At 38.4% G+C, this 21,736-nt stretch overlaps 3 protein-coding genes across 3 annotated transcripts; all 3 read left to right on the forward strand.

The window, feature by feature from the left end:
- The first annotated feature begins 4,547 nt into the window (after window positions 1-4,547).
- LOC113009269 (G2/M phase-specific E3 ubiquitin-protein ligase-like) lies at window positions 4,548-6,982 on the forward strand. Its single transcript, XM_026147478.1, has 5 exons — window positions 4,548-4,556; window positions 5,436-5,507; window positions 5,792-5,992; window positions 6,107-6,296; window positions 6,549-6,982. The coding sequence occupies exons 1-5, from the start codon at window positions 4,548-4,550 to the stop codon at window positions 6,854-6,856; spliced, it is 780 nt and encodes a 259-aa protein (XP_026003263.1). The 3' UTR covers window positions 6,857-6,982.
- Window positions 6,983-13,389: 6,407 nt separating this feature from the next.
- Window positions 13,390-14,959, forward strand: LOC113009285 (uncharacterized). The gene is made up of 6 exons (XM_026147499.1): window positions 13,390-13,432; window positions 13,591-13,923; window positions 14,029-14,367; window positions 14,479-14,610; window positions 14,703-14,731; window positions 14,825-14,959. Exons 1-6 carry the CDS (start codon window positions 13,390-13,392, stop codon window positions 14,957-14,959), a joined length of 1,011 nt encoding a protein of 336 aa, XP_026003284.1.
- Window positions 14,960-18,309: 3,350 nt separating this feature from the next.
- On the forward strand, window positions 18,310-21,078 carry LOC113028533 (uncharacterized). The gene is made up of 6 exons (XM_026178892.1): window positions 18,310-18,367; window positions 18,503-18,829; window positions 19,131-19,472; window positions 19,633-19,761; window positions 19,849-19,892; window positions 20,952-21,078. The coding sequence occupies exons 1-6, from the start codon at window positions 18,325-18,327 to the stop codon at window positions 21,060-21,062; spliced, it is 996 nt and encodes a 331-aa protein (XP_026034677.1). The 5' UTR covers window positions 18,310-18,324; the 3' UTR covers window positions 21,063-21,078.
- The last annotated feature ends 658 nt before the right edge of the window (window positions 21,079-21,736 follow it).

Here is a 21,736-nt window from a genome sequence, read left to right on the forward strand (position 1 = left end):
GACGGTGATGCGAGGCAGCTCTGAAGTGGCTGCTCCTGCTGTGAGGTGGATGGGCTGGGTGGAATGAGGATGATTCCCAGTGCTTTGTAAAAAGCCTGGGCTGGTGTGAGCTGGCCACTGGGGGGCTGCATGTACATGAAACCGTCACTCTCACTGACCCCGAGAGCTGGTTTGGCAAGCGAAGGATGACGGCGGCGTGACCGCCGTTTTGCCCGGAAGGAGGGGGAAGCCGACTGATCGGGCGGCATTGCGTCCAGCAGAGAGTCCTCTGGTGGACTGGGGAGAGAATCTTCCGGTAAGCCAGGCAGGTCAGCTGTCACAGTTGGAGGGTGAAGATGAAGCGTGTTGAGGATGAAGTCCTGTAGGAGTGGGTGAAGTGAATCCAGCAACCAGGGGTGATTGGAAACTAGCCGCTGTATTCGGGCCTCCAGAGCATGACGAAATTCCTCCCCCTCATGCTCTAGCCACAGATTAGTCCATCTGGAAACTGAATCGGTTAATTCCTCCCGAAGCTCCTTGGAAGGTGCGAATGCCGCTGGGTCCATATTTGGCCGGTTCGTACTGTCACGGCTGCCGAGGCGAGCCGTGTGGAGTTAGAAGAAGGACCCAAGATGCAGGCAGTGGATGAGATGCCGGTGAGTTTATTTACACAGTGGTGAGAAGGCAAAACAGGCAAGAGGGAAGACAAAACTAAAGACCTGAACTGGGAAAGCTAAATGACAAACCTGAGATGAAACAAAAAAGGGAAGAGAGGCAGCGAGACGAGCAGGACACCGAGGAACACAGACTGACGCGGAGTTACACAGACGAACCGGCAACAGGCAGGAGAACACACAGGGCTTAAATACACACACCAGTAATCAGGGGATGAGAGACAGGAGGACAACACAGCTGGGAGGAATCTGGGCTGACGGGACAGGGGAAACGTAAACTGATCACACTCACATACGACACGGACCTTCACAATAAAACAGGAAACTCAGATACATGGAACCAGACAAGACATTGAACTAAACAGACAGATTCACAAACAGATGGGGAGACACCATAGACAGACAGATACAGACGCAGACTCAGAGGCAGATCGAAAATAACACAGAACTTAAACAATCATCATCTAGAAAATGATAACAAACTAAAAGCGCTGGGTCACCGACCCAGGACCATGACAGTTCTGTGGTGTCGCAAAATAAATTTTACGTCAATATTTTTCATCGTTTTGATGGTCACTGTAGTGGCTGTATTAATTTCTTAATTTTCTTTTTTCTGTTATGTTTTCTTTGACCGCATGTTGTCTGTTCACAGTAAAATTTTCAAAATGCGAACACTACGTCTCAAATCAATTCCAGGCCTTTTATCTGCTTAATTGATAATGACATCATCATTTTAATATGGATACCCTAAATTAAAGCTGAGTCTGCACATCATGTCCATGCTATAATTTTGATTGGAAAATATTTCAGTAAACGGGCAACAAAATACAACTTGTTAGGGTCCAAATACACACTGACCTAATTGCAGGCCTTTGCTACTCTAATTGAGTACTCAAAGCACTTTATACAACAGATCTCATTTACCCATTCACATGCACAGATTAATACAAGCACTTTTTCTGTCCAACATTCTCACACAGTCATACTCGGATAAACTCATTGGGAGCTCTAGATTAGAGCACCTGGGAACTGAATCACCAACTTGACCAACAATCACCAAATGCTAATCTACAAGATACAAAAGGTTCAGTTTTCTGTGTAATGGGTAGACAATAGTAAGATGGTCTGAGTCTACAGTTTGTTTGTTTGTTTTTAATGAACAGATAACAGAAACCTTACGGATGTATTGTAATGCATAGGTGTCTAGCTGTATCTGTGTTTGAATTCCATCAGTTCCTCAAGCTCATGCTACGCGCTCACATTTTGTGAGAAAAAACAAGACCTGCAAACACTATACAAAAGATGTTGTGTGCTTGCCCTTGTCTTCAGCATCAATGTTTCTCATACCGAGAGGAGATTCACGAGCAAAACTAGCACAAGATGGCCTTATTGGGAAGATCTCCTTTACACCTGACTGGTCTGAAGCACAACTTAGAGAAGAAATAGCAGCAATCTTCAGAAGAACATTTGCACTGTCAACTGGCCAGACATTCCCTTTTGAGTATTTGAGTACAATTAGAGGATGTAAACGACTAATGAAACCAAATGTTTCTAGCAGTTTTCTTTGGGGTGGCCAAGAAGTTGGCTCGATTTGTTCCACCACCTGCCTCTATATAATGGCAGGGATACAAAAACCTGCACAGGTAAACATTTTATATTGCAGTGCAGAAATATTTATTGTCTAAAAAGTGAGTCTGTTCCCTTAACATAATTTTATTAATTGTATTAATTAATATTGCAGTTTCAGCAGGTGTAAACAGTTTTTAGTGCAGCCATGTGCCTCTGTGTTACCAGTGATTTGGTGCAACTGTATTTGATTTTATGTAGAACATGCTTTCTTTTCCCTCAGGAGGAACCAGAAGAGCTGTCTGACAGTGACTTTGAAAGTCCAGTCTGCCGGAGAAGACGAGGTATGTGACGTGAATGAAAACCTAGTGAGGTTCTAAGCTCGATGACCAGTTAGATTTTGTTACTGCAGTGCGTAATAATTCCTGGGGGGTTTGTTTGATGAGAGCATCGTTAATTTGTCCGATTGGGGCGATCGTGGCTCAAGAGTTGGGAGTTTGCCTTGTAATCAGAAGGTTGCCGGTTCGAGCCCCGGCTCGGACAGTCTCGGTCGTTGTGTCCTTGGGCAAGACACTTCACCTACCGCCTACTGGTGTTGGCCAGAAGGGCCAATGGCGCGATATGGCAGCCTCGCCTCTGTCAGTCTGCCCCAGGGCAGCTGTGGCTACAACTGTAGCTTGCCTTCACCAGTGTGTGAATGGGTGGATGACTGGGTGTGTAAAGCGCTTTGGGGTCCTTAGGGGGGACTAGTAAAAGCCCTATACAAATACAGGCCATTTACCATTTTAATGTTTACGAATTATCACAGGTGATTACAGCCAAGGAGGAATATGTGCCCAACTTTCACTTAAACTAATATAAGGATATATAAAGGCTGTTAACATTATGAAGCAAGTCATGCTGACCTTCTTTCCTTTGTTCAGTGCATCATGCGTTGTCTACAACACCAGGTGAAAGTGAGGCCAAGCATCAGGAAACAGAGAGCTGCATTCAAGAGAGTGAAAATGAGGGACAGCAGATGTTTCCATATAATGTGGCAGAATTTGTGTAAGCTGTTGTCTAGGGGTTAAAGAAATCCTTCATTTTAGATGTTGTTTAGGATATTGTTTTGATGCAAGTTTCCAATTTGCATGTTTGGGTTTTTTTTGCTGAATGACTGCAACTTTAGGATTTACATTTAATATATATATTTTTTTTAATGATGTAGTGTGAGAAATTCTTCAAGGCTGACATGTTTTATGATTTCTAATATCTCTTATCTACTTAGCCCTATTTTTCTGGAGGAAGATGAAGCTCTTGAAGAGGCAATTCAGCGTAGCCTCCTAGAAGAGTCTGATAGACAGAGTGAAGTTCATATTTCAAGGTAAGATTTGAAAGTAACCTTTGATAATTGAATATCTTATTTGCATCTTTACTTGCATCATTTTTTTGCAGTTACACAATTACAAAGGTAATTGCTCATTTCTGACTAATTTAATATGGACTATCACAACATAATTATATGTTGTAACTCTGTGCACTTGAGTCAAATGTACAGCAAATTTCCATTTTTCCCCAAGATCTGTTTGTCATTGTCCCTTTTTTATATAGGTCTTTTAAGAAGCTCAGCAAAGAAGAAATTGAAGGTCTTCTTAGAGCTCATAGTGAGAAAGTCATTACACCAGGAACAAGACAACTCCATATCAGTTGAGCCAATGTGTGGTCGACTGCTTTGCGTCAGTTCAAGAGACCCAAGTTTGCAGAAAGCTGTGAGATGCTTTATGTCACATTTGCAAGCGATGAACATGAAACAGAGGAAGATGCTGCTGACCTTGGGGGGCCAAGGCGGGAGTTTTTCCGTTTACTGGTGAAGGCCATCTTTCAGGACAGTGGTGCTTTTGAAGGTAATAGGATTTCACAGTCAAACTAACTAACTTACTTACTCAAGGCCTAAAGGCTTGTTGACGACACTCGTTTTTATAATGTTACAAACGCAACAACCACCTGATCTGAACATTGTTTGACAGAACATTAACAAGTTAATAAATGACTACAGATAATAAATCTGTTATGTTCTGTGTGTCTGAAACAGTAAAAAAAAAAAAAAGTAATACATTTTTGTCTGTCAATCTCAAGATATCAGTTTGGGGTCTGTACAGAATATACTTTTTTGTGTGTTATTTTTCAGCTACACCAAATGGATGCACACTGAAATTTAACATCCTACACTTGCAAAATGGAGTATATCGAACCATTGGCAGGATGTTGTCCACGATAATAGTGCAAGGTGGAGAAGCACCTGCCTTTCTCTCTCCACATGTAGTAGACTACATTGTGTCAGGAGTAGGGATGGGTATCGTTTAGGTTTTATCCGATACCGGTGCCAAATCGGTACTTTTGAAACGGTGCCGGTGCTCAAACGGTGCTCAAACCGGTGCTTAAAGAATGGAGAACACAAAATTGGTCCAAAAACCTCTCATGTTCAGCTGTTTTTTTGTAAAAAGATAACAATGTTAGCCTTTTCTGCAGCTATGGGGCATATATGGTATCACTCTTGGCTGGAAGCAGTGCTTAAACAATGGAAAAAACACAAACTTTGTCCAAAAACCTCTCATGTTTAGCTGTTTTCCACTTTTTCTTTGGTCATTTTAGCCTTTTTGGCCAGGGTGAAGGGAGTATCTGCCATCAAACAAGAGGACAGCCGCATGTAGCTATGATGATGTTTGCTAGTTCACCTTACATGCATTAATGTAATAACGTGGTTAGCCTACTCAACGTAAATCACACAAGAACAACATTAAGCTACTCACGCAGAGAAGAACGGCTGCTGCTGCCATCAAATACGGCGCATTTCTCGGCTTTTAAAAAAACGCTATGCGTCGCCAGGTGTTTCATGAGATTCGAGGTGTTACCTCCTTTGACAGTATCACAGTATCAGCTTAAAGCACTTGTTGCTGCTGAGTTTGCATATTTTGCTGTGAAGTACAGCCAGACTTTTGACCGCTTCGCCTTGGACATTTTTAATCTGTAGCTCTGCGCTAACAGAACGTACGTACCTGGCCCGCCTACTATCCTCGGAAACGTAAAACGATTGGCTAAAAGTGTATCACAGCTCAGGAAAAAAAAAGCACCGAAATAAAGCACCGAAATGTGCGCTGCTTTTCGGTCTGGTTACTACCGTTTATGTCAGAACCGGTGCCATGATGGCACCGGACACCGGTACCCATCCCTAGTCAGGAGACATTGCTTCAAGTACACCTAACACCGGATGATATAGGTGACCCTGAGTTAAGAGAGAATCTGAAAAAGGTGAATTGCAATATTATAACAAGAATATTGTAATATTTCCTATATTCATAAGTCTTCTGGTCTTCTTTTATAATATATAATAAATACACTTTTGGTTATTAGAGGCAATTCCATGTATTATATTTTCAATTTGTTTCCTTTTTGTTAAAAAAAAAAATATTGGTGAAATACAGCCAAATAAACCAAAACAAAAACGTTTCGAGTCCAATTAAAATGAACCATCTGCAGTATTTGTGTACACTGGTAAAAAACAAACATTTAAAGTGTTGTTCTTAAATATTTAGGTTGTAAATGCAACAACTCAACATGATTTGGAGGAAGCAGTCAGCTGCTGCGACTCATGGCGATATCAAGTTGAAGGTCTTCCACTCACAGTCACCGTGGCCAATAAAGATCTGTTCGTGAAAAATGCAGCTCTATACCTTGCAGTTCTGCAACGGCAAAGCTGTTTCGATCAACTAACTGATGGCTTGTCCTACTATGGAGTGAGATTTATTTTTTTTCTGTATCAATTGGTCATTATTTTATAATCATTTAGAGTGAGCTACTTTTTGTATTGAAAACTGGAATTTAACCATTATTTAAACTTTTCTGTCTAGATTTTATCACTCCTGAGAGAGAACCCCAGTTTGCGTGTTCTGCTTGACCTATCGGGGGAGGACAAAGATCTGACAGCCAGTTTAATTGCTGGGGTTCTCAGGCCAAGCTATTCTGTCCTTGGGAGCAACAGAAGAGTTAGAGAGGAGCTGATGGTGGTCAAATTTCGGGAATTTCTCCAGTGTGTCGAAAGTAAGCAGAAATTCACATATAATGTAGTGTGGCCATGAAACAATTCAGGACACTAAAGTAAAACTTTGTCTTTTTATGTCACATGCACACACAAAACAGGAATAAAGATGTATGATAGCTTACAACTGACAAGCAAGGCAAAGACAGAACCTCTGTATTTTTTATAAAAACATTAGCCATCATTTAGTTGTTAGCTCAAGCTTTAACTATTTTAGTGTCCCCAGGTTAATGGTGGTTTTTCTTTGTTTTTAGATGAAGAGCTGAGAGACTCACTTGGAGAAAGGACTCTTACCAAGGATGAAGAGGCATTTGTGAAGGCTTTGAGGCCTGGTCACATCTTGGCTTTTGCCACCGGGAGCAGCAAGGTTCCAGCCATAGGTTTTCAACCAGCTCCTAAAATAACATTCATTCACGATGAAAGCAAACATCTCCCGATTGCACACACATGTGCAAATGAGCTTCAGCTTTTTGTGAATGAAACAACAATGGCTGATGATGATGCTTTTCATTACTGCTTCTTAGTAGCACTCATGAATGGAGCTTTATTCAGCACCATCTAAACATGTTCCAAAAAAGTGAAATTAAAATGGTGGGTTTGTTAACTCTAATCCTGTTCATTAATTGTAGTTTCAAGTAACTTTGCTTCATACAAGATAGTTGAAATAAATTCTGACTGCATTTAATGTTGAAATGTAACAATTTTCAAAGCTTCAATAGATTTATAAAAATGCTAACTCTGTATTTTCAACGACAAATCAATAAAGTCACTGGTGTAATACAATAATTTTATTAAGCTTTTCTTTTTTAAACAAGGACACTTCAAAACAGTTTATGCACAGAGTATACTAAACATGCTTTGTAGAACAAGCCAGGATTACTTAGACATCTAACAGCAACATTTATTAAGACTATTGCAACTTTACAATGATTAAAACAATACTGTAGATAATCTTGTGAATTGATTTAAAGACTGACTGTTCCGTGTTGATAATTTTCACTGTTATACTGTATTACAGTGTGAATTTGATCTTTACTGCAATCTGAATAACTGGTTTTACCCATAAACTAAAAGTGGTTGTAGCCTTCTGAATAGCCTATGAGTCACTGTCAGTCATTAACTCTGAGTCCTTATGTGGCAGGAGGCATCACTGCTAGAGGGGAGGGGCTTCTGCAGTAGTACAAAAACTGCATTTGCTGTACAGCATTTAAGAATGCTAAGTGTCATCACTCTTTAGAACATCACTGGTATCCTGTGGTTGAGGTCACACATTTACAAGTTTGTTAAAAATATACTGCTCGTTGAAACAATGTTTTACCATTATTGTTGTCTTCTTCAAAAGGGTGAATGCTTGTATATAGCTCTTGTAAATCGCTGTCATTTAATGGGACAAACCTACTTTCAGAGTTTGACAAGGAGGGTATGGAGACCTCTGCTGTAGAAAGTTCTGGGTTGTGACGATGAGACACATGAGTTCCGCAGGCAAAAAGCTGGATGGGAGTTCTATTACCTTCAGTGGAAACAGAGTGATTGTTATATCCAGCTTTGAATTCCTTCAAAGTGCGGTTGATTCGTGGTAGAAACACATAATGAAGGCAAAATAGGTCTGTTGCATTTTCTAAGTCTAGGATACCAAGTGATTCCAATTCATAAAATATAGGTGCATAAATGCGGCTACAGTTGTTGTTTAAGTCTCGGTTGAAACGCTCAATCCTCTGGTTGTGCACAGAACTTCCCATTAAGACAGAGCTTTCACCCCTGCTTGCTCGCATGTCCTCCCAAATCTGAGCATTCTCTCCTCCGTGATCAGTCCTGATATGCAGGGGTCTGCCAAATTGTCCAACAGCTGCAGTAAAGAGGGCTTTCACAGTCTCAGCTCGATTATTGCTGGAGCACTGAAGAAACATCAACATCCTGCTGTATCCATCTCTTGCACCATGAACAACAAACTTCCAGCGAATCAGTTTGTGATTTCCATCTATGTGCCATATGAAATTTGGATGAGGCACAGAATATACTCGCCGAGCAACTGCAGTTCTTCTCCTGGATAGAACACCAGCCGAGTCCACCCTCCGCAGTGACTTTCTTACGCACCATCTTTGAACCACTATGTTTTTGGAACGCAGATGACCCATCAGCATCACTTCTCCAACATTTGGATGTTCAGTTTTTATCTGGGACACTATCTGATCTAACTCATGGTCACTGATTACATTGAATTTTGACTCTGAGATATTATAGTCTTGCAGTAACTTATACAGAGTGGGCCTGGAGATGGAAAGGATAGATGCAGCTTCAGTAAAAGATGTTTTCAGGGAAAGAACATTTTCCAATTCCTCTTTGGAAATCTGAAGCCTTCCTTGGTAACCATCCTAGAACACGGCACAGAAAATCTCAATGAGCACAATTCTATAACAAAAGATGGGTAATTTGAGGCAATTGTACTGTGACAGATTAGCTAGAGTAATATTTTATCAATAGTTTTAAAATATGAAAGTGAGCAATCAAAAGACACTTCACAGCAAAAACAGTAATAAAATATGACGTAAAACTTGTGAATGTTGTTGGTGGTGATGTGACACTGCTAGTAATGGACCCCTAAGAAGATGAAATGTATGTAGAATCAGAATCATTACTTTGACAGGATTTAATTTAAGGTGACATATTACACCAAAGAAAAAACAAAAATCAGTCAGCTAAATGATATGTGTAAGAAGGCCTACCGAGCAGTATGGTATCCCAGTGGAGACGGCAGGTCTACTTGGTCCAGGTGCATTGCTGGATTCCTAAGGAAACATTTACATCAAGAACGACTGTTACCTTCCTACCAAATAAATAAATAGAGTTGTATGATGTTCGATCTCTGTCTGCTGCCTACCAAATGAAATAATTGAGGACTAGCTAAGTAATTTAGCTTTGCTAGTTTTGCTAACACTGCTATCAACCCGTCCAAAATGCTATACAATAAACTTACCAAGTGCTGCGGCGTTTGTGAGGTCGCGGGTGCACTACCGCTGAATCGTTGGATGGCCGACAAAACGGCTCTTCCAATGTTTTCAGCTAAATCGCTGGACATGCTGGTAGGGAATAGTCGAAGCAGCTCATGGCAGTCAAAAGTGACCGTAAGAGGAGCGCAAACACAGAACCTGACCACGACCGGCACACTTTAGCGCGGGAGGTTTTCTTGAAGCTTTTATTTTGGTATTTCCGTTGACCCGTACAATAAATTTGCATATTAGCTAAATATTTAGTTTCCTGTAACATTTAGATTTAACATTTAACATTTAGATTTATATATAACATTTAGATTTAACATTTAACATTTAGATTTATATATAACATTTAGATTTAACATTTAACATTTAGATTTATATATAATATTTAGATTTAACATTTAACATTTAGATTTATATATAACATTTAGATTTAACATTTAACATTTACATTTAAATATAATATTTACATTTAACATTTAACATTTACATTTAAATATAATATTTACATTTAACATTTAGCATTTAGATTTAACATTTAACATTTAGATTTAACATTTAGCATTTAGATTTAACATTTAAAATCCTGTTTTAAATATGAAAAGTTACAAATATTTTACTAAATGTTGTAAAAAATGACTCGAAAAAACATGTTTTTGTAAGATTTAGAGCTAAATGTGGAAAAATGTTGCTGTTAATGTCGGCATGTTTCAGTTTACAAACGGCGTCCCATAGACAACTGCTAACTTTATTTGCATTGTATACTGCTGTGGATACCATATTGCATGACTTTGACACGATATCTTACTCAGTTTGTATTTAGAGTTTTGGTTATATTAAACACGAATGCTTCCTGTTCTCTTCTCCTGTTGTTTAGGACATTAACACAACAAGACAAGAAAACAAACAAACAAACAAAGAAAAACAACCCAAAGAACCCCAACTCATATTTACCCTGAGAATTGTTAACAAATTGGTCACCTGTAATTAATGGATGATTAATTATCTCAGTGAAGCAATTGTTGCTGCCCATCGGTCTTGGGGAAGCCCCCACCCCAACTCAAAAAAATAGGAGTCCATTATTCACTAGTGAAAAAGAAAAGTCTTTCAAAACCTGAACACATTTAGATTAATTGCCAAGTATTTGAGAGAGTTTCTAATTTTCTCATGAATGGACACCCCGGCAAATTCAACCCAGGGTCAGGCTGTGCAATATTCAGAGAAACTACAAAAAAGGGGTTTTAAGAATTCATGACAGTAGTCTTATAAATGGACTGAATAGCCTTGACCTTCTCTGATGGCCAAACAGAAAGGTTAGTATTATCTAGAAGTATTAGGCTAGTGTTATGTTTTGTCTATATAATCCTCTGTTTTAAGATGTATTTGTACCAGTTATCCTGTACATAGAATGTTCTGATTGTGTTCTGTGACCATGGTGGGAAGACAACATGTTTCCTATAAATGATTCTATAATTGATGTTATTCTTTGTCAAATACCATGCAGACTGCTGTACTGTGTACTGTTCATCTCAGCAAACACAAAACTTCGGGAACAATGTTCTTTGAACAGAGAAGATCAAGCTGGAGATTTTTAGCCATAATAGACAGTGCCATGAGTTTGGTGATAAACAAACAGAACATATGAGCATTAACACCTCATAATAGCTATCAAGCACAGTGACGCATGGGTGATAATTTGGGCTTATTTTGTAGCCAGGACACCACTGTACAGGGAGTGCAGAATTATTAGGCAAGTTGTATTTTTGAGGAATAATGTTATTATTGAACAACAACCATGTTCTCAATGAACCCAAAAAACTCATTAATATCAAAGCTGAATGTTTTTGGAAGTAGTTTTTAGTTTGTTTTTAGTTTTAACTATTTTAGGGGGATATCTGTGTGTTCAGGTGACTATTACTGTGCATAATTATTAGGCAACTTAACAAAAAACAAATATATACCCATTTCAATCATTTATTTTTACCAGTGAAACCAATATAACATCTCCACATTCACAAATATACATTTCTGACATTCAAAAACAAAACAAAAACAAATCAGCGACCAATATAGCCACCTTTCTTTGCAAGGACACTCAAAAGCCTGCCATCCATGGATTCTGTCAGTGTTTTGATCTGTTCACCATCAACATTGCGTGCAGCAGCAACCACAGCCTCCCAGACACTGTTCAGAGAGGTGTACTGTTTTCCCTCCTTGTAAATCTCACATTTGATGATGGACCACAGGTTCTCAATGGGGTTCAGATCAGGTGAACAAGGAGGCCATGTCATTAGTTTTTCTTCTTTTATACCCTTTCTTGCCAGCCACGCTGTGGAGTACTTGGACGCGTGTGATGGAGCATTGTCCTGCATGAAAATCATGTTTTTCTTGAAGGATGCAGACTTCTTCCTGTACCACTGCTTGAAGAAGGTGTCTTCCAGAAACCGGCAGTAGGACTGGGAGTTGAGCTTGACTCCATCCTCAACCCGAAAAGGCCCCACAAGCTCATCTTTGATGATATCAGCCCAAACCAGTACTCCACCTCCACCTTGCTGGCGTCTGAGTCGGACTGGAGCTCTCTGCCCTTTACCAATCCAGCCACGGGCCCATCCATCTGGCCCATCAAGACTCACTCTCATTTCATCAGTCCATAAAACCTTAGAAAAACCAGTCTTGAGATATTTCTTGGCCCAGTCTTGACGTTTCAGCTTGTGTGTCTTGTTCAGTGGTGGTCGTCTTTCAGCCTTTCTTACCTTGGCCATGTCTCTGAGTATTGCACACCTTGTGCTTTTGGGCACTCCAGTGATGTTGCAGCTCTGAAATATGGCCAAACTGGTGGCAAGTGGCATCTTGGCAGCTGCACGCTTGACTTTTCTCAGTTCATGGGCAGTTATTTTGCGCCTTGGTTTTTCCACACGCTTCTTGCGACCCTGTTGACTATTTTGAATGAAACGCCTGATTGTTCGATGATCACGCTTCAGAAGCTTTGCAATTTTGAGACTGCTGCATCCCTCTGCAAGATATCTCACTATTTTTGACTTTTCTGAGCCTGTCAAGCCCTTCTTTTGACCCATTTTGCCAAAGGAAAGGACATTGCCTAATAATTATGCACACCTGATATAGGGTGTTGATGTCATTAGACCACACCCCTTCTCATTACAGAGATGCACATCACCTAATATGCTTAATTGGTAGTAGGCTTTCGAGCCTATACAGCTTGGAGTAAGACAACATGCATGAAGAGGATGATGTGGACAAAATACTCATTTGCCTAATAATTCTGCACTCCCTGTATATCAAAATAATCTAGAGTCTGATGTAAGCACATCTCTCAAACATCTAACTGCTTGACCAAAGCTGAATCATGTAACAACAAAAAGATCCTGCAACAGCAGATCTTCCACAGAATGGTTGAAAAAGAAAAGAGTCAAGATCTTATGATAGCTCATCAAAATTCAGACATCAAGAGAGCTTTACATAGTCAAAGAGTACAAACCTCAAACTAAACAACTGAAGCAGTATTGTAAAGAAAAGTGTGCCAACATTCTTCCACAGAGACATAATGGTGGTTTTAAAAGTTTTCAGATCCAGCTATTGAATCCTATTCTGCTTAAATTTAACCCAGTTTGTTGTACATAAATAATGAAATTGTGTGTCTGAGTTGTTAATCTCAGGGTCTATTGATAAATAATGTTTCAGAATAGTGAGTGAAACACATTACGATTGAAAGGGGGTGTACTTTCTCTTTCACATCACTGTAGATTTGTATTTGCCCCAGTCAGACAGACCTATTTAGTTTCAGCTGAAAACGTCAGACTTTCTGAACATATAATGAAAAGAATGTTTTATGTTTAATGTGTTTGAATTACACAACACAAAAGAAATGCTTCACACTAATCATGATTGGTTCTAGTTGTTGGTGTTGTTTCATGTGTTTATGTAGGAAATATAGTTGATATTTCCACTGTGGTAATATAGTGAATGAGAAAGCAAAGCAAGGCCAATCAGACTGATCTAAAATTGTTCCCTCCCACATTGCACGTCTATTTTAAAGCTGGTCATATCATCATATGCTCCAATGTAAATGTGTTTTAATAAGAAAATGATGGTCCTATTTTATTTACTGCTGTCAGCCAGAATGGGGGGTAAGTATGTATCAAAGACGTGTTGCAGTTATAATTAAAGTACCATGCATATGTTCTCACAGTAATTTAGCACGTGGCAGACAACAGTTTATCTTTCTTGTTTGTAATACTATTTGTTTACAAGTATCATAACTTTTTTTGTTTGTTTGTTTTTCCAGGTTGCTCAAATGATCACAATTTTGTGACAAAGACTGTTGATGTTGGACAAAATGTGACACTTTCGTGTATTCGCCAGTCAACACTTTTGCACCAGGAAACATTATTTTGGATCAGACTTGTTTCTGGAAACCAGTTTGAATTCTTGGGAGGAACATTCACCTTTGATTATGACGATGTTAACAATACGTCTCATATTACAGTAAAACAAGAACCTGGAACCTTTATTATGCAAATCAGTAAAACTAAACTAAGTGATACTGGTTTTTACTACTGCATAAAAGTCAGACAGCTTGCTATGACCTTTTTGGAGGGAACATTTCTGACAATCAAAGGTAAAAAAAAAAGTCTATGTGCTTATGAGTCTAATTTTAAAATGTTCAGTTCAATGGCATCTCAATAAAGTTCATTTATTTATTTATGTTAATCTTTTTCAAAAGGACCAGAACCTGATGTCATACAAATACGATCTTCTGATCGTATTCATTCAGGAGCCCAAGAGACTCTGCGGTGTTCAGTCCTCTCTAAGTATGAGAAGAAAACGTGTCCAGAAAATCCCAGTGTGTACTGGTTCAGAGCTGGATCAGAGAAATCCCATTCCATTTATGTTCATGGAAACAGTGGTGATGAATGTGGGAGTCCTGAAGCTCCCTCACAACGTAAATGTGTCTACAGCTTCTCAAGGAACGTCAGCTCCTCTGATCCTGGGCCTTACTACTGTGCTGTGGCCATATGTGGACAGATCATTTTTGGAAATGAATCAAAACTGGACATTAAAGGTAAATTTTACACTTCTGCACAACATACCCATGTGATCAATAAAATATATTTGTTTTAATTGATAATTTTACCAAAATAATCACAATTATTGGGTGATTATTTTTTTACAGCACTTGACATGTGGGATTTGCAGACGGCCAACACAGCTCTCTTTTTGTTATGTGCTGCTTTGGTTACAAGTCTGATGGTTATAGGTTTCCTCATCTATACCATCAAGAAAAACTCTTGTGATTGTTGGAATGGTAATAGACATTATTTATTTATTTGTTTGTTTGTTTGTTTTGTAATCAGCCTACAGCATCTTTCATCTTAAACGTCTCTGTCTTCCAAACAGGCAGTGATGGTGATCAGCAAGGTCAGCAGGTAAAACTGAAAAAATTAAAATGTTTTAATGTTTTAGCTACGTGTTTATAATTAACATTCCCATCTCATCATAAACTTCATCTATTTCCTCAGACAGAAGAGGACCTCATGGTTTATACTGTACCAGCTTTCAACAGGAGGAAAAATGGTAAAGTAGAGCGAAGGAATGAAAAAGTGACAGAGGGAGAAACAGTCTACAGTGATGTCACTGTTTTAGCCATAAATTAACTATTTGTGTACTGAATAATGTATGCTCATTAGTACTATAGTTGTTCTGGAAAACTGGAATCTGTAGGACTTAACAGCATTGAGGCTTGATATCCCTTCTGAAGAATTTCTTTGTCATACTGAATACTATGCAGTTCCTCAAGTCTAACATCACACACATTTGTATTCTGTAGAAGTCCAGTTTTTGTGTGTGCTATTTTGTTTAAATGTGTTTGCTTGTTTGTTTGTTTTGGGGTTTTTTGGTTTGGGAAGAAGCTGTGATGCTCTTTGGTGGCTTCACATCCCTCTTTTGTCTAATGTTCGTTAATTACTAACACAATTATTAATAGTGTTAAATATTACTTAATGTGTGTTCCCTGCCTATGTGCCCTGTGAATTTCCCAACTATGGGACTAATAAAAGCTATTTTATATTATTAAAGTCAGCCCTCTGTTTGTACATATTATGTAACCCTCTGTTCCTCTTTGTGCAAGTGTCAGTTCATTCCTCATGTGCTGCTATGAGTTATTCTGCATGTTCTCCATTCATCCTGGTTCCTTGTTTTGTTTTGTCTGTTTCTCTTTGGACTCTGTTTAACTTTAGATTTATATTAGTTCTCATTTCTTTTTTTAAATACTCTGCAATGTGACTCTACATTTAGGTTTTTACTTCTTCCTCACAACTGTGGAACACAGAATTGACATCGCTGTGAAATATGACTACTCAAAATGGGTGACATGTGGACATTTTTACGTTGCATCACATTATAAAGAACTGCATTGCTACACTAGATTATATACTTATATAGATTATATACTTTAACACAAAGTTAACTTCATGTGCCAGATTGTTGATGGTTGTTTCAGTTAAAATGAATTAAAATGATAATTGTAAAAAAAAAACAAACAAACTGCAGATGTGACAGCAAATGGCAATGTGTAATGTCAGGACCCGGAAACATTTTAATAGTTCTCTTAGTTTTTAATATGCAAGTATGTGAAGGTTGTGCAAGTCAAGCATGAGAACAGAGTCACGGCAGATGTGTGAGCAGTGACAGAGAAATAGTAGAAATGAGAAGTGCAAGGCATAAGTTGTGAAGGTGGATGAGTTCAAACACCTAGGGTCAATCTTCCAAAGCAATAGAGAGTGCACAACAGAGCTGAAGAACAGAGTGTAGGCAGGGTGGAGTGGGCGGAGGGAAGTGTCTGGGGTGATTTGTGGCATAATGATAGCAGCAGGGTGGAGTGGGTGGAGCTTACTTTTGAGTGGTTTGAAGGAGGACAAGCAGAGGTTTGACAGAAGAGGATGCCAGACAATCATGATATGCATGATAGTCGGATAGAAGTCACCAGTCCAATAAGAAATCCCGATCGGAGATAGAAATGTGTATTCTAATGGTTAAATTTGTGAAAGAGAAAAGCGAGAGAATGTGAAAGGTCAAAAACTAAAGATGGGCATATCCATTTTGACATTGCTTATTAGACAGTGTAATCCATTTTGAAGCATTAGTACTACAACCAAGAGAGAAGCCATTTTGACGCCATAGAAAACAATGTTAAGCAACAATTTTGCGATGCTACATGTTTTCTTCACACACATTTTGACATGAAGGTTTCTATATCAAGAACCAGAGTTAGTGCAGCTCAATGAGTGATACACGGATATACAGAGGACTGTAGATAAAAGATGAATAATTACTTCAGTGGGTTGGATGGAATATTGAACTGTGGCAGAGGGAACACTTACATGAGAGGAGAATGGGGTGGATTAATGGGTATGCAGCACATTAGAACCAACCCCCGGGCCACGGACCGGTACTGATCTAGAAATTCAAAACTCATTAAGATTTGAACTATGGACACTGCTGCTTTGGGCATGCTCGTTAACTGCGTAAACACTTGGCTATACTCATTCATTTTTACAATATATTCGGTAAGTCTTGTTGTAATACCCAGTGTTTTGAAGTTGATGCAAGTGTGTTTAGGTCTCCAAACAGCTGTGTCTGCAAATTTTCCTCCCCCAGATAAGATTTGTGAAAAAAGTTATTTGTGTAAAATGTTATTATAACTTATAACATATTGTAACATTAAGCAACCTCTAATGATATGGAAAAATGTATTCCTGTGTTTTTGCTTTTACAGAAGTCAGAGAATGGAAATCCTGGTAGCCATGAAAAGCCAAGAACACTGCCTTTCCAAAACTGTAAAATGCTCTGTGTTTCATGTTTAGCTGTGTGACAGGCAGAATGTAGGACACAAATGCAGGACTCGAGACACAGAAGGATAAACTAAAGGACGTAGCTTTATTTTGCTGTACAAAACTCAACACTAAATACAAGAGAACTAAACCAGAAATTAGAGACATGAAACTCTAACTAGAAAACTAAAAAAAAACTCAACCAGCAACATAAAACTAGGTATTTACCAGAAGCACGGAGGAAACTCACAGCAAGGCAACAACAGGCAGAGGGACACACCGAGAGATAACAAGGGAATGAGATACAGGAGGAGAGCACAGCTGGGAGTAAGGAGTAATCACACATAACGAGACGGGAAGGAAGAAAAACTAGAAACATTAACAAATGATGCAAGGCTGTCAAAGTAAAACAGGAAACCAAGACATTCACAAAGACACAGACTTGACACTGAGACACGGAGATGTGACTAAATGGAGAACTGGATGCATGACCCTGGAGCAGAGAGACAAGAGTAACAAAGTGAGAAACATGGAACACAGAAGAATGAGACAGAACTAAACACACACGATAGACTACACAGGGAGGCACAAATGAGAACAGATTAAATGAACAAGAAGTCACAACCAGAAATACAAATGATTAAAGCAGGAAGAACGAGGAAACTAAACAATAGTAAAATGCAAAAATAAGAAAACTGGAAACACTGAGTCATAGAACCAGCAAGGTGACACGATGGGAACCCAAGTCCCACTAAGTAGGTTTGGTTTCTAAAAACACCAAGTAGCTATTGTCTAAACTTCACAGTACTCAGTGAGTCAATACAAAAATATTCCAGATAAGACTCAAACCTCAGTCTTCTGAGTGAAAGTCAGGTGTGTTCATACAACTGCTCCTCTACATCCTATTGTAAACTTTTAAGACACTGCAGGGAAAGTTGAAGTAAAATTTTGTCTCTAACAAAAACTACAAAAGGCTTATGTTATATTTAAAAAAAGTGAGAAGCCGGATAAAGAAAAAGGCAATTTGCTCATCAAAGACCTGGATAAGACCCATGTGACAGGAACTGCACTTGAATATTTATTCTGTGATAACCAATCAGATGCATTTGACAGTGTGGTGTAAAAGGTCCATGTTACCCCCTACACTGACTGAAATTTCTACAAGGTCACTAAAAAGAGAGAATACCAACATGAATGCGTTGTGGGTCATACTGCTTCTTCTTCATCGAGGATGTAAGTGCTTTATTATTTTATTAACGTTATTTTCAACATATAAGTACGTTGGCTTTATCGTTCACTTTTACCTGGTGCTTTCCTGCATCATTGTGACTTAATGTTTTAGATTTTGTATGTTTTCTTTCATATTAGACACACTTATTCCAGTAACTACAGTTCAACTCGGTGAACCTGCAACTTTGCTGTGTGACCTGCCTAAGACCGAGTACAGGCGTAGAGTCGACTGGTACAAGCAGAGTCCTGGAGACTCTCTGCAAAGGATTTGGACAGTGAAGGACTCTGCAGAACCTGCCTTTGCACCTGAGTTCAAAAACTCAAAATGGGATGTTAATTATGACAAGAATCTGACCAACCTGACCATTTTGAGGACAAGACAAGAGGACGAGGGAATCTATCACTGCGGATTCACAGCGTGGCTCCAAGATACCAAATGGACTGCGACATATTTGTTAGTAAAAGGTAATAATGTGATTCTTCTATAACATTTTGCTTCAGCAACTAAAACTTTATCACATAAATACTAAAGATAATAATTTATCAATGAGCATGTTTAGAAAAAAAAATCACTAAACTTTCAATTTAAATATTTTCAAATATTATTAAATTTACCTTTAAGATACATTTGATTTGGGGTTTTTTTTATGTTTCCAGTGATCCTTAAGTGAAATATATCTTTTAAGTAACACATGTTGAAACTATTGTTCTATTTTTCTTTCAGTATTCTTTATAATCACATTTGTTAATATATTTATTTTGACAGGAAACACCCAGAGAACATCGAACTATTCTGTTGTTCAAAGGAAAATAGCCCCTCCAGGAGGCTCAGTCACTCTTCATTGTTCACTCCTCTCTAATTTTGATAACAAGACATGTTCCGGAGGTCTCAGTATGTTCTGGTTTAGAGAAGGATCAAATCCATCTCATCCTAGCATCATCTACACTGATGGAAACAGACATCATGAATGTGGGAGTAACTCTGCGACTCAGCAGAGTTGTGTTTATCAGTTCAATAAAAGTATTAGCTCCTCAGAAGAAGGGACTTACTATTGTGCTGTGGCCACATGTGGGAAGATATTGTTTGGAAAAGGAACTAAACTTCAAGGTACTGGTTTCATTTATCTGTTTCTTAGAATATCAGAAAAATAAGTGCCTTTTGTTTCACGTTCATAGTGATTTCATAGAAGGTAAAATTTAAAAAAGGTAATTTTGTAATTTATATTGTCCTTAAATTTATTTTTGTTGTTTTTTTACCTTTAATTTAGTTCCTGGGTGCAGCGTGTGGTCACAGAGTGCCACTACAGTTATTTTTCTGCTATGTCCCATCTTGGTTCTGATTGTTGTTGCTTTCCTCGCTTACGCAATCAAGAAAACCAACAGTGATTATTGCAAAGGTAATCAAAGTTCATAGCTGTCTGTGAAGTTAACAAAATGGATGAATGTTACATTTCTAATAATTATTTATATGTTCTATATTCAAGCTACTATCCTGGAGAAAAACTCTGGTGATTTCAAAAGACAACAGGTAAAGTAAATAATGGTACATCGGTCATGTTGTGTTTATTTTGTGTTAAACAATTTTTCATTAGGACTCACAAAAGCTGAGCTAATATGCCTTGAATTCATATTCTAAAAAACATAATTTGTGCATTACTTTGACAATAAGCAATAATCAGATGAAACATTACAGACTGCTTTGGGCCAAAGTTACCATGGACATTTGCTGTGAAACAATTCAAATTTTTTATACAGTCACAGAAGATAACACTTGCTGTGTTCCCTGTCAAAACTCTAACGGAAATATTTTATTTTTGTATGGAGGAAATTTCCCCCAAACTGCACTTGCGTCTGACAGATGAGTGGATGGCGCTCGACACACTCCAATTATCTTTGTAAATCTGTCTCCCTTCCAAGTTGGTCAAATTTACCACTATGGTTTTGATGGACTCTGTTCAAAGCAGAATTTGACATCACCAATCCAGGATATGGCATATTTTTAGGTCCTGCGGTCATCCTGATGACCTTTTCAGCTGAAGGCCCAATTTAATTCTCAGGTGTTGATACGTTTCCATTCTTTGACTTAAATGCGATGGCCTCATCATGGCCTTCCTCTTCATCACTGAATTGCTCCTCATCTGTCATTTCTTGTTCTGGATTATATTCCATGACATCTTCAGCTTCTGACACTTGCTCCTTTAATCCATCCTTACTGCCAGTGTCGTGGCCTCTTTCCTAATCACCTGTCTAGTAATCAAATACGTAATAAAGAGCCGCCCTCAGGGTATATCGACCTGGCATGATGCTGTCACACAGTGACCTGTGAGCATTAAATACCCAACCTATGAGAAAAAGTTAGATACTACTGAAACAATGTTTGTGCTCATATGTGCATGCATTATACATATGGATCAGTGCGTATGTATGTTCATCTTACAAAGGGGGGTGTAACTGAATGCTTGATCATTTTTGACCAGGAAGACCAAGAGTGTACAAATGTTGAATAAAGCGTAAAAAAGTGTTTAGCGTGTGTGCATTACTAGTTTTTCTGGTTTTGATGTTTCTAATATTTTTTTTATTTTTCCAGGAAAAGGACACATCAGTGTTTTCTGCTGTCATCTTTACTGTGATACAAGATAAAAAGAACATAAAGGCCGTGAAGAGGCAACAGATTTCCATGAATTTTGGACCGGATTAGATCTGTTTCCCATGCTTACCCCCACAACACTGAGGATGTTTCCTTAGAGCCAATGGACTTTAATTTTATTTTTTTTTGTATTTCATTTTTTTTTGTTCTGTTCCTGTTAATAATAACATGTTCAGTCAATCACCAGTAAGCTTATTGCATCATCATTAACTATCTCCAAAATAACCTTAATTTAAAAAACAAAACAAAACAGGGGTCCCAAGCGTCTGTTAAAGGACTACTGCTCTGGCCTTTTTCTGCCTATACAGAGGATTGATGATGCTAATCAGACAGAAAACCTGCAGTGTCCACAGTCTGCTAGTGACTCTCCTCTCTTTTTTTTCTTTGATTCTTTTACTTTTGTTGTGGAGCAACTAAAAGCTGCATAGTTCATAGCCTGAAATGACATATATGTTTGAATTTATATCATTAATAGCAGGCAGAGTGAGTTCAGTGCAAGTGTGTAGAATTATACTCTTCTTTAATGACATAGTCTTACTTGAGTATAAGATTAAAAAAAAATTCTTGGCATTGTAGTTTTGTTTCAACTAATAGCTTAGCGCTACTTTTCTTCTGGCCAGAGCGTGGAGTTTTGTGTTTGTAATTTAGCCTTGGTCAGTTTGCTTATTATTCACTTCTGTTAACCTTAATGGTATAAATCTATTGTAAATATTAATTATAAATAA

The sequence above is a fragment of the Astatotilapia calliptera genome, chromosome 2 (assembly GCF_900246225.1).
Source record: "Astatotilapia calliptera chromosome 2, fAstCal1.2, whole genome shotgun sequence".
Lineage (NCBI taxonomy): Eukaryota > Metazoa > Chordata > Actinopteri > Cichliformes > Cichlidae > Astatotilapia > Astatotilapia calliptera.

What these genes read in the sequence shown, in the direction of transcription:
- LOC113028533 (XM_026178892.1), top strand. Translation starts at nt 18,325, where the DNA reads ATGAATGCGTTGTGGGTCATACTGCTTCTTCTTCATCGAGGAT. An exon ending in GCTTCTTCTTCATCGAGGAT is followed by an intron (nt 18,368 to 18,502) that starts GTAAGTGCTTTA and finishes CTTTCATATTAG; the next exon opens with ACACACTTATTCCAGTAACT. An exon ending in AAAAGGAACTAAACTTCAAG is followed by an intron (nt 19,473 to 19,632) that starts GTACTGGTTTCA and finishes CCTTTAATTTAG; the next exon opens with TTCCTGGGTGCAGCGTGTGG.
- LOC113009285 (XM_026147499.1), top strand. Translation starts at nt 13,390, where the DNA reads ATGATGGTCCTATTTTATTTACTGCTGTCAGCCAGAATGGGGG. An exon ending in GCTGTCAGCCAGAATGGGGG is followed by an intron (nt 13,433 to 13,590) that starts GTAAGTATGTAT and finishes TTGTTTTTCCAG; the next exon opens with GTTGCTCAAATGATCACAAT. An exon ending in CTCTTGTGATTGTTGGAATG is followed by an intron (nt 14,611 to 14,702) that starts GTAATAGACATT and finishes TCTTCCAAACAG; the next exon opens with GCAGTGATGGTGATCAGCAA.
- LOC113009269 (XM_026147478.1), top strand. An exon ending in TAAGAGAGAATCTGAAAAAG is followed by an intron (nt 5,508 to 5,791) that starts GTGAATTGCAAT and finishes TTAAATATTTAG; the next exon opens with GTTGTAAATGCAACAACTCA. An exon ending in ATTTCTCCAGTGTGTCGAAA is followed by an intron (nt 6,297 to 6,548) that starts GTAAGCAGAAAT and finishes CTTTGTTTTTAG; the next exon opens with ATGAAGAGCTGAGAGACTCA.